The sequence below is a fragment of the Podarcis erhardii genome (genome assembly GCF_964252035.2).
Source record: "Podarcis erhardii genome assembly, chromosome: 6".
In the NCBI taxonomy this organism is placed as follows: domain Eukaryota; kingdom Metazoa; phylum Chordata; class Lepidosauria; order Squamata; family Lacertidae; genus Podarcis; species Podarcis erhardii.
In genome coordinates, this window is record NC_138510.1 from 2088144 (window position 1) to 2100332 (window position 12189).

The window sequence follows — 12189 nt, forward strand, 5'->3', positions numbered from 1 at the left end:
CAGGGTTAAGGTCTGGTTTTGACCTTTAAAGCCCTATGCGGCCTAGGACCCTCGTACCTACAGGACCGCCTCTCCTGGTATGTCCCACAGAGGACCTTACGGTCTTCAAACAAAAACACCTTGGAGGTCCCACAGGGGGGTTAGGCTGGCCTCAACCAGAGCCAGGGCTTTTTCGGCCGTGGCCCCAATCTAGTAGAATGCTCTGTCACAAGAGACTAGGGCCCTGCAGGACTTGACATCTTTCCACAGGGCCTGCAAGACAGAGCTGTTCCGCCTGGCCTTTGGCCAGGGCACAGTCTGACCCCCTCCTTTTGTAATCCTCATAGAACTCTAGCCCAATGGTTGCCATTAATTTGATTCTGAATTGATTTTAGAATGAATTGATTTTAGAATGTATTTCAATTAATTGATTGTGATTTTATGTAAACTGTGTTACTTTTACTGTTGTTAGCCACTCTGAGCCCGGCTTCGACTGGGGAGGGCAGGATATAAATAAAATTTTATTATTACTATTATCACATACTCTTTTTTAAAACTCTGTTTTATTAAACAGAGGGCCAGGGTGTGCCATTTTAGGGGAGGAACTTAATTTTTGCAAATCTCTTTCCTTAAAATGTGTTTCTGGGTGTGAGGAATTCAAATCTGCTATTATTTTTGTGACTAGACAGCATTTAACTCGGTAAATCTACATCTGATGAAGAATCATGTAAACTCCTTTTGGAAAACCAAATAACTTTTAATTTCACCTTCTGAAAATGTCAGCTAATGCTAAACGATGGTGGTGATGTAACTGGAAATACCTGGCAATCAATGATTTCCATGCTATTTTCCTTACCAAGAAAACTAAATTGTATTAATTTAACCAAAATATATTTTGAATCCCCAAGCCACGTTACAACGTTTTAGTACCCTTCATTTTCAGAATCTGCAAAAGTTCAATACAACCTAATAGGGGGAAGCCCCAAATTCAGCAGATCAGTCCCACAAAACTAGACTGTGGTCAAGACGGCTGGCTCCTCCCTTGCCGGAACTGCGTTGGGGGCCGATTTCAGCCCCTCGCTGGCCCTGGTGGGGTGTGGGTGGGTGCTGAGGATTCTGAACAGGCTCACCTTGAAGGCCCTGAGGACAGCCAGGGGGTCGTCCTTGGTCAGGCGGTGGACGAGGGCAGGCCACGTCCGATGGGCCAACGGAAGGAGGTGGCCCTCGTGGGGGCTCAGCACCGTCACGCAGAGCTCCAAGACATCCAAGACCTGCCAGGGGAAGCGCAGGAGAATTCAGAGGAGAAATGCAATGGCATTAACGGAGGTGGAGACAGCTAGACGAGTGATTCTGCGATGTAAGAGTGTTCAGCGCTCTTGCTTTGTTCTCACCTGGAGAAGGAAACAGCCCTTGATCTCTTTTTCAAAGACTAAAATGTGGTAAAAACAAAACAAATTCCTTCCAGTAGCACCTTAAAGACCAACTAAGTCAGTTCTTGGTATGAGCTTTCGTGTGCATGCACACTTCTTCAGATACACGGACTGTGTATCTGAAGAAGTGTGCATGCACACGAAAGCTCATACCAAGAACTGACTTAGTTGGTCTTTAAGGTGCTACTGGAAGGAATTTGTTTTGTTTTGACTATGGCAGACCAACACGGCTACCTATCTGTAACTAAAATGTGGTAGTCACTTGCGGGAGTCAGTTGACAGCTGACCACCCCTCAACTTGCGTAATGTTCCAAACTACAAGAAAGAAGATTCCACCTAAACATTAGGAAGAACTTCCTGACAGTAAGAGCTGTTCAACAGTGGAATTTGCTGCCAAGGAGTGTGGTGGAGTATCCTTCTTTGGAGGCCTTTAAGCAGAGGCTTGACAACCATATGTCAGGAGTGCTCTGATGGTGTTTCCTGCTTGGCAGGGGGTTGGACTCCATGGCCCTTGCGGTCTCTTCCAACACTACGATTCTATGTGTCGGCAGAGGGTGTGGAGCCCCAGCGGAGTCTCCAGAGATTTCTTGCTCCCAGCAGAGAGCTTCTTCCAGAGTCCCCAGTTAAAGGGGAAAACTCCTCTCCCGCACAGTTCAAAGGAACAATGTGCTTTTTGTCTCCAGACAAAAGACGAAGCTAGACACTACTATTGACCTATGAGCAGAGAGATCTGCTAACACCACCACCATGCTAGCGAAACGCTGCTGTGTAAAACCTACAGCCTCTTAAGCTGACAGCTTCGGAGTCAGACCATGACAGCAAACAGGGCACGGCTCAACATCAGCACAAGATCAGGAAAACAGGACAGACTCATAGTTTAGAAATCCCGGGCCCTAAGGAAGTCAGACTATCCTCCACCAGGGCCAGGGCCTTCTCAGTGGTGGCTCCGACCTGGTGGGATGCTCTGTCCCATGAGACCAGGGCCCTGCAGGATTTCACTTCCTTCTGCAGGGCCTGTAAGTCAGAGCTATTCCACCTGGCCTTTAATTTGAATTCAGCATGATCTTTTATTCCCCTTCCTTCCCTCCCCCTCCCCTTTTATGAAGATCACCCGCTCTGAGACCCCACAGCTAATTCTCCCCTGGCCTGCTCACTGGCCCAAATAGGACTAACTTAGCCAGCTAGCCCTGGGGATCATCTAATGTTTACTGGATGGATTTTCCCCCTAAATAGATTTTTTGATTATATTGTTATTCACGTTTGATACCGTATTTTATGCTGTTTTTTGTAGCATCAATTAATTGTTTTAAATTTGTTGTTAGCCGCCTTGATCCTGGTTTTCTGTTAGCCGCCTTGATCCCGGGTATAAATAAAAAATTATTATTATTATTAATTAATTAAAAACAATGCCCTGGAGACCATTATACCTATCTCCACATCCCTGAACCAACGGAAGGGCGAAGGACTTCGCAAATCATACACTCGTCCTTGCTGGTGTTGCTATGGTGACCCAGGGCACCTGACACCCTTATCTCTTTAAGAAAATTTTTTTTTTACAAATTATATAAACACACTCATATTCAATATATTACAAATTTTTGACTTCCCCCCGCTCCCCCCGCAATCCTCATACTTTTGTATTTATTCCGCATTTCCTTTATAATTATATTGCCAGTTTATAAATCTTTACAGCTCTTTTCCCTTTTACAATACCCTTTCTCGTTCACAAAGCCTCTTTAAATCCAACTAGCATTGTCTGCTCATCACAAATATTTTCCAGATAAATCGTAAACTTTCTCCAGTCCTGAGTGAACTTGTGGTCTTTCTGGTATCTGATTTTTCCTGTCAATTTATCTAATTCAGCAAAGTCTATCAGTTTCCACCTCCATTCTTCCAGTGTCGGTAGTTCTTCTTGTTTCCATTTTTGGGCCATTAAAATTCTAGTGACACCCTTATCTCAGAGCATCCAGACACGGAGGATGCGCTCCTCAAGACAGGAGGCCAAGCACTGTGTCATTTAACCCATTTTTCGCATTATACCCAAGGGTACCCTCTGGCTGGTTTGAAGATCAGCCCTTTGAGCTGGGAGCCAAGTCCATTAGTCTCAGGCGCATGAAAAGGAGACTGTGGACATGCTCAAAGCAACTCGTTTCACTGCATTTTACATGTTCAAAGCAAGGCCTTTGGCACTTAGATACCATCTCCAGGGCTGGGCCAACAGCAGAGCGCCTGGTGGCCTGGCTGCTGCTCCAAGGCATACCTTCAGCCGCACATGGAGACTCTTGTCGGAGAGCAAGTGGGCACATCTCTCCATCACGGCCTTGGCGGTCTGGGCATGGGCTGGCAACAGGCTCTCTGTCTCCAGGCTCTGCTCAGCTTCTGGCTCCAGAGAAGGCAGCTGATCCTCTGGGAAGGAGAAAGGAGGGTTGGCACTTATGGGAACAATACAGGGTGGAACTTAAACACATTTTTTAAAATTGTTATTTCATAAACTTTATGCTGCACTGCTTGACTGTAGGAAAAAAGTCTCAAAGCAGTATGGAAGTGAGAGCTGGACCATCAAGAAGGCTGATCGCCGAAGAATGGATGCTTTTGAATTCTGGTGCTGGAGGAGACTCTTGGAGTCCCATGGACTGCAAGAAGAACAAAACTCTCCATTCTTTTTTTTTTTTTTTTTAATATTTTTATTAATTTCACAGAATAAAAAAGAACAAAAAATAAAATACAAAAGTTTCATAAAACATATTTCTTTTACAGGATCTTTTGGACTTCCCCACATCTTCCCGAATCTGCATTATTTATAAAACCAACTTCAGCATTTTGTTATCTTATTTCATCACTTATTGTATCTTTCATTTTGTCATATTACCCATTTCAATATATTTGTAACCCAATATTCATAATATGAAGTCTTCAACTATATTGTTATCTTATTTCATTACTTATTGTATCTTTCAATTCATTATTATATCTTTCAATTCATTACTTATTGTACCTTTCAATTTCATGTTACCAAAATCAAAGTTATTGTAACCATAGTCTTATATGTTATAGTTAAAACATAATGCAATAAAAATTTTCCTTAATTTCACCTCTCTTTTCTTGTGCCTTAGTTTTCATTTCACCTAATTACCGTTGCTGGGGCTAGTATTTCCTAAAAAGTGCATTTTCTTAACATTCATATAACTTGTAATATTTTTGCAAATAGTCCTTAAATTTTTTCCAGTCCTCTTCCATTGTTTCTTCTCCCAAGTCTCGGATTCTGCCAGTCATTTCCGCCAGTTCCATATAGTCCATCAACTGCGTCTGCCATTCCTCCAGTGTGGGTAAATCTTGTGTCTTCCAACACTTTGCGATGAGAATTCTTGCTGCTGTTGTAGCATACATAAAAAAAATTCTGTCCTTCTTTACCACATTCTGGTCTACAATGCCCAGAAGGAAGGCCTCCGGTTTCTTAGGCAAGGTATATCTAAATACCTTTTTTAACTCATTATAGATCATTTCCCAAAAGGCCTTCACTTTCGGACATGTCCACCAGAGATGAAAGAACGTCCCTTCCGCCTCTTTACACTTCCAACATTTATTATCAGACAGGTGATATATCTTAGCAAGCTTGACTGGGGTCATGTACCACCGGTATATCATTTTCATAATATTTTCTTTCAGGGCACTACATGCCGTGAATTTCAATCCGGTGGTCCATAACTTTTCCCAGTCCTCAAACATTATGTTATGTCCAATATCCTGTGCCCACTTTATCATGGCGGATTTGACTGTCTCATCCTGTGTATTCCATTTAAGCAGCAAGTTATACATTCTTGAAAGTAATTTGTCTTTAGGATCTAACAATTCTGTCTCTAATTTCGATTTTTCCACCTGGAACCCAACCTTTTTGTCTGTTTTAAAAATTTCCCAAATTTGGGCATAATGCAACCAGTCTCGCACCTTGCTTTTTACATTTTCAAAACTCTGCAGCTTCCAATTGTCACCATCTTTTTCTATTAATTCCCAATATTTTGGCCAATAGGCCTCCATGTTAAGTCTCTTACGTGCCTTGGCCTCTACCGGTGAAAGCCACCTTGGTGTTTTGCTCTCCAATAAGTCTTTATATTTTGTCCAGACCATAAAGATTGCTCTTCTAACAATATGGTTTTTGAACATTTTATGAACTTTAACCTTGTCATACCACAAATACGCATGCCACCCAAAAGCGTTATCGAACCCTTCCAGATCTAGGACATCAGTGTTCTCTAACAAAAACCAGTCTTTCAACCAGCAGAAGGCTGCAGATTCATAATATAACCTCAAGTCTGGCAGGGCAAATCCCCCCCTTTCTTTCGCATCTGTTAGTATTTTAAACTTAATTCGGGGCTTTTTGCCCTGCCAAACGAACTTAGAAATATCCTTCTGCCACTTTCCGAAGCATACCACTTTGTCCACAATCTGCAGGGTCTGAAACAAAAATAACATTTTCGGCAAAACGTTCATCTTTATAGCTGCTATTCGGCCTAACAAGGAAAGTTTTAGTCTTGTCCAAGTTTCCAAATCCCTTTTGATTTCTGACCAACATTTCTCATAGTTGTCCTTAAACAAATTCAAGTTTTTAGAAGTCAAGAACACCCCTAGATATTTTACCTTTTTAACCACATTTAATCCTGTCTCTTTCAAAAACTCATCTGTTTCTGTAGATGTTAGATTCTTAGCTAAGACCTTAGTCTTTTGCTTGTTCAACTTAAATCCCGCCACCCGACCATAATCAGATATTAAATCCAAAACTCTTTTTGTGCTAGAAACTGGCTCCTGTAATGTTAGTACCAAATCATCTGCAAATGCTTTCAGTTTATATTGTTTCACTCCGACCTCAATGCCCCGAACTGACCGGTCCCTTCTAATCATATTCAAAAGCACCTCCAGGACCGAGATAAACAATAATGGGGATAGAGGGCACCCTTGTCGTGTCCCTTTTTCAATATTGAATTCCTCCGTCACCACATTGTTTACTATCAATTTAGCTTTTTGATCTGAATATATTGCTTCTATACCATTTTCAAACCCCCGTCCCACTCCCATCCCTTCCAAATTTTTCTTCATGAACATCCAAGAAATGTTGTCAAAGGCTTTCTCCGCATCAATAAAAATTAACGCCGCTCTAGTGTTAATATTTGTTTGTAAGAGTTCCAAAATGTCAATAATGTTTCTCGTGTTGTCAAACAAATGCCTACCCGGGAGAAAGCCTGCTTGGTCTTTGTGAATCACTTCATTCAGTACTTTTTTAAATCTATTTGCCAAAATGTCTGCAAAAATTTTGTAATCCACATTTAGGAGTGAGATGGGACGGTAGTTCTTAAGTTGAGTCTTTTCAGTTTCTGTTTTAGGAATCAATGTGATGAAAGCTTCTTTCCACGTTTCTGGTGCCTTCTTACCCTCCATAATCTGGTTACATACCTCCATCAAGGGTTGTATCAAATAGTCCTTCAAAACCTTATAATATTTGGAGGTAAGTCCATCCGGGCCTGGAGATTTGCCTAATTGGAGGTTTTGTATGGCACTCTCGATTTCCTGCTGTGTAACTTTAACATTCAGGGTTGTTCTCATTTCCTGAGAAATTTTTTGTAATCCGTTAATTTTAATAAATTGGTCTATCTCGGATTCTTTCTGCGGCCCTTGTGCATAGAGATCTTTGAAATATCTCTGGAAACATTTCCTAATTTCTTCAGGCTTCTGAACCATTCTTCCTTCAATCTCTAGATTTGTAACTGTATTTAGTTTTTGTCTTTTTTTCAACTGCCATGCTAGCAGTTTCCCACACTTATTTGCTGAATCGAAAGATCTTTGTCTCATTTGTTTAATTTTCCACTCCACTTCTTGGTTTATCAGTTTCATATATTGGGCCTGGAAAAATTTCACTTCTCTCAGCACTTCCTTAGACTTGGGCCTAGATCTTAATTTCCTTTCACCCTCACTTATTCTCTCCAATATCTTCTGCTTCTTTTCATTCCAGAGTCTTTTCTTTACAGTGTTTTGTTGTATTAGAAACCCTCTCATCACCGCTTTACTTGCGTCCCAGATTGTTCTTTTTTCCACCGTAGTGTTCAGATTTATCTCAAAGTAATCTTTTAAAGTTTTTTGGGCCTTCTTCACAATCTCCTGATCTCTGAATAAAGTGTCATTCATTTTCCATCTGAAGGATCCGGTTATGTTTAGTCTCAGTTCCATTTTCAAAGCATTATGGTCGGAGCAAGTTTTTGGGCAGATTTCCACTTTTCTAGTTTTAGGTGCCAGTCCTTTAGATGTCCATATTTGGTCGATTCGTGTCCATGACAAATGAGCTTCAGAAAAGAAAGTTCCTTCTTTTCCTAGAGGGTTCTTGACTCTCCATATATCAATCAAATCCATATTGTCTGTCATTTCAAAAAAAGTTTTAGGTAGTCTGCCTTCTTTTGTTATATTTGCACTCTGCGACTTATCCATATTTACAGAGACAACCCCATTCATATCTCCCAACATAATGATGTTGTTATAGTCTAGATAATCCAGTAAAGTCTCATGCAGCTTCTTAAAAAATTCCGATTTTCCATCATTTGGCGCATAGATTCCTAATATCAAAAATTTTTCACCATGTGTATGAATTTCAATAGCCAAGATTCTGCCTTGTTCATCTTTAAATAGAAATTTCGGTGACAGGCTCTCCTTTGCGTAGATCACTACTCCTCTTTTCTTAACTCTGTCCGAAGAAATAAATTCTTGACCTAACCTTTTATTGATTAGCACTTTCCGATGAAGCCTTGTCACATGTGTTTCTTGCAGACAAATAATGTCCAATTGCTCTTTCTTCAATATATGGAATACTTTCCTTCTTTTTTCTGGAGAATTTCCGCCATTTATATTCCAACTAAGAAGTTGCAGAGACATCCTGAATCAATTTGTAGGCCTTACAATGGGGTGTCTAGTTCTCCCGATCCCGGCGGTGGCAGTGATGGTCCAGCTCCAGGCTGTTTAGTTCCTGGTGGTGGAGGTGGCCAAGACGCAACTGCTCCTTTCTGGAGGTCTTCCCCGTTGTCGTGAAGAAACTTCTGCTGGTCCTCTGGTGTTCTGATTCTTATTTTCCTTCCTTTATAGCTAAATGATAGTCCTTGCGGGAACTCCCACCTATAAGGGATTGTGTTGTTTCTCAACAACTTTGCCAGTTCTAAGTACGAGGCTCTAAGATCCAATAACAATTTGGGTATATCTCTGTAAATTTCAGCCTTTTTACCTTCTATCTCTAGAGATTTTTTGAAATGTAGGCCTAGTATCTTGTCTCTTTCCTCTCTTGATTTCAGAATAACCAAACAATCTCTGGACTTGTCTTTCTTCACCGATCTGCCCAGTCTAAATGCAGTCACAATTTTAAAGTCTTTATCCTCTTCTATTCCCCAAAATTTGGAGAATAAAAGTGTCAAAAATCCCTCCAAATTGCCTTCTTCCAATTCTGGGACAGCTCTCAACCTGAGGTTATTCTCCTTGTTTCTCAATTCCACCATCGACAGGTAGGCCTGTTGTTCCCCTACCTGTCTTTGCAGAGGCTTGATTTCACCTTTAATCTCATCAACTCTTTTACTTGCTTGCTCCGCTTTTTGGTAGGCTTCCACAGCTAATTTATGATTTTCAGCTGTAGCTCCTTGTAGATTCTCAATTGCCTGTGTGTTCTGAGAGACCTTTTCAGAAAGTACGCCAATAGTAGTTGTTGCTTGGTCTATTTTTAATGATTGACTGTCCACTTTTTGATTTAAAATTGCTAGTTGTTCTAAAATTTGTTTCAACACTGTGTCAGATCCTCCTGTTGCCATGTCCTCTTCAGCAGGCTGTTCGGCCTCCACCTCCTGTGCTATCAGGACGGTTGGAACAGATGATCTGCGATGATGAGCTAAAGTTGTTTGGACAAGTTGCACAGGCTTCCTTTCTTTTTCTTTTTCTTTTTCTCTTTCTTTAGCTTTGGCTGCTCTTGTTTTCCCTGTGCCACTCATTCCACACCTGCCTCTTGTTCAAGGTCAAGTTATCCTTTATTCCATGAGAAAGCAAGTCCAGAGTACACACAATTAAACCACAGAAATTCCAAACAAAAAATGTTTCCCAGGCCTCTATAGCTCCACAATCCTCTAGGGGGAGTATCTTAAAATTTCAGGGAAGGAGAAGATTTTTCCGCCATTTAAAGTTTCTGTAATGTCTTTTTTAGTTTGTAATTCCAAGACAAAAAGGAAGATTCGCAGAGTCCTTTACTTTTTAAGCTAAAGCCACTAGGAGCCAGACTGGTAATTGCAACAGTATCTTAAACATTTAAAGTTTCAATATATGTAGCGACTTAAAATCTTGTTACTGTAATCCGCAGTTTGACAGCTCAGTTATATACTGACAGCCCGACGACTTGCGTTCTTAAAGCAAGTCCCAAATACAAATCCCATAGGCAAAAATAAAGTCTCTCTTGGTCTTTTTAATAAGAAGACTGCAAATTCTGTAAATGCACGATAGTTCCACTTTACAAAGTTCCCATTTAGCGCCTCAGCGCTCCTCTGTACTTTTGCTTTGATCTTGTAAGCAGTATCGGGAGACGGACTTCCTTTTACTCGTCACCCGTTTTCAAACCCGGAAAAAAGATATTTAGAGTCCAAATTATAGTTCACTTTACTCACGGGTATGTTACTTGCCAAATTGATGTTCACAGGAAGAAAGGTCGACGCTCATCAGCAGCAGCTGCGCGGCTTCGCCTCCCGCAGAAAGAGCGATGAACTCACAGCGCCGCTCCCCCTTTCGCGCTCCGGAGCCCCTTACGGGGTCCCTTCCACACTTCTGGGGGAGTTCCTGGCGCCCGCCGAGTCCCACGGCCACGGGCTCCCTCTGCCCGTGGTTTTTTCAAACGGGTCGTCGCTATGCCGCAGCGAACGACCCTTTTCTGTGGAGCCCCTCTTCAGACAATGAAGAGGACCGCCATCGCTGTTTCGCGCCGCCTCCGGAAGTCCCCCCAAAACTCTCCATTCTTAAGGAAATCAGCCCTGAGTGCTCACTGGAAGGACAGATCCTGAAGCTGAGGCTCCAAGACTTTGGCCACCTCATGAGAAGAGAAGACTCCCTGGAAAAGACCCTGATGTTGGGAAAGATGGAGGGCACAAGGAGAAGGGGACGACGGAGGACGAGATGGTTGGATAGTGTTCTCGAAGCTACCAGCATGAGTCTGACCAAACTGCGGGAGGCAGTGGAAGACAGGAGTGCCTGGCGTGCTCTGGTCCAGGGGGTCACGAAGAGTCGGACACAACTAAACGACTAAACAACAACAAAATCTATGAAAGATTAACAATATTTCAAAACTTTCAAAAAGTTAAAATAGCAATAGACTAAAAGCAGGTTAAAACTCACACCCATCTGGGTAGGCTTGTCTAAACAATAATAATAAATAATAATAATAATTTCTTATTTGTGCCCCACCCATCTGGCTGGGTCTTCCCAGCCACTCTGGGCAGCTTCCAACAAAGATTAAAAATACATTAGAATGTCACACATTAAAAACTTCCCTGAACAGGGCTGCCTTCAGATGTCTTCTAAATATCAAGTGGTTGTATATCTCTTTGACATCCGAAGGGAGGGCATTCCACAGGGTGGGCGCCACTACTGAGAAGGCCCTCTGCAACAAGAATATTTTTTGCAGGCACCAAAAGAGGGTATACAGTGAAGGCGCCAGCCTGACGTCAAGAGGCAGGGAGTTCTGAAGGGCAAATGCTGCCACACTCAAAGATCAAGCTCTCCCAAATGCAGCTATGGCATTCTGTGCGTGTGAGTGTAGGGGACGAGCGTCCTGGGCTCCGACCAGAGACCTGAAGGACTTTCAGCTGTACTGACCTTCCTCTTCCTCCTCCTCCTCTGTGAGATTGCCTTCTGCAATCCGCTTCTGCTTCACGTACTCGAGGAAGAACTCTTCCATGGCCTCTGCGGTGAGAAGTGGCAGGGAAGGGGTTTCCTCATTCTGCTCAGCTGCTCCCGAAAAACGGCCCCCTTCGTGCTCCAAATTCTTCTCTGTTTGGCGCTCCACCGCAAACCAGGAAGCTGCCAAGAGGACGAAAGCGTGACTTCCTCAAGCCCAACACAGCAATCCTAAACTTGGCTACGTTGGTGGAAACGGGTTCTGTTCTGGGCAGCTGGGGTATAGATTTAAGTCCCAATTTGGGGAAAGAGGGCTAAGCCACACAGGAAAGACATAGCGCAGTGAATCTCAAGGACAGGCTATGTCTGTAAAACCGTGCAGAACTAGTTTGTAAAACGCTTATTCTATATTTGTTGGCTGCGGCTAGATTGACTGTTGCCCAATAATGGAGAAATATGTTTGATTTTTCCCTTCACATTTGGTTTCAGAAGGCCCTACACACCCCAATTGCAGAAGAGTGGGATCATTTGATGTGTGTTTTTCGAGATACCTCCAAGCCAACAGCCCTCGCATGATGGATGTTTCTGACATGCATTAAGGAACTGGCAAATTCCCACGGAACCAGATTTATTTGGTGCTGACTATATACCAAAATCCACTACCACAAGCCCTCTTTGATCCCGAGAGAACGATAATCCCATTTTCTGGTCTGATTTTAATCAACCTCTTCATGCTCCCATATTCTATAGAACTATGATAGCAAGCCGCCACCTGAATCGTCTCGCTTCATTGTGTGAGATATTTTGATTCCTTAATAAAGTTCTAAAACATAAAAAGAGATACTGTACAGTACATGGTAGCAGCTATAAATTCTCCTGGCTTTCCTCT

The 12189-nt window shown here is 42.4% G+C and overlaps 1 protein-coding gene across 1 annotated transcript in view; it reads right to left on the reverse strand.

Annotated features, from left to right (window-relative positions):
* Nucleotides 1-12189, reverse strand: part of TTI1 (TELO2 interacting protein 1) — a 42260-nt gene that overhangs the window by 25205 nt on the left and 4866 nt on the right. The window contains exons 3-5 of the mRNA XM_081867559.1: nucleotides 11280-11483; nucleotides 3670-3815; nucleotides 1110-1250 (exon numbers count right to left, since the gene is read on the reverse strand). Of these exons, the coding sequence (XP_081723685.1) occupies nucleotides 1110-1250; nucleotides 3670-3815; nucleotides 11280-11483 (491 nt within the window). The remainder of the gene's footprint in view (nucleotides 1-1109; nucleotides 1251-3669; nucleotides 3816-11279; nucleotides 11484-12189) is intronic.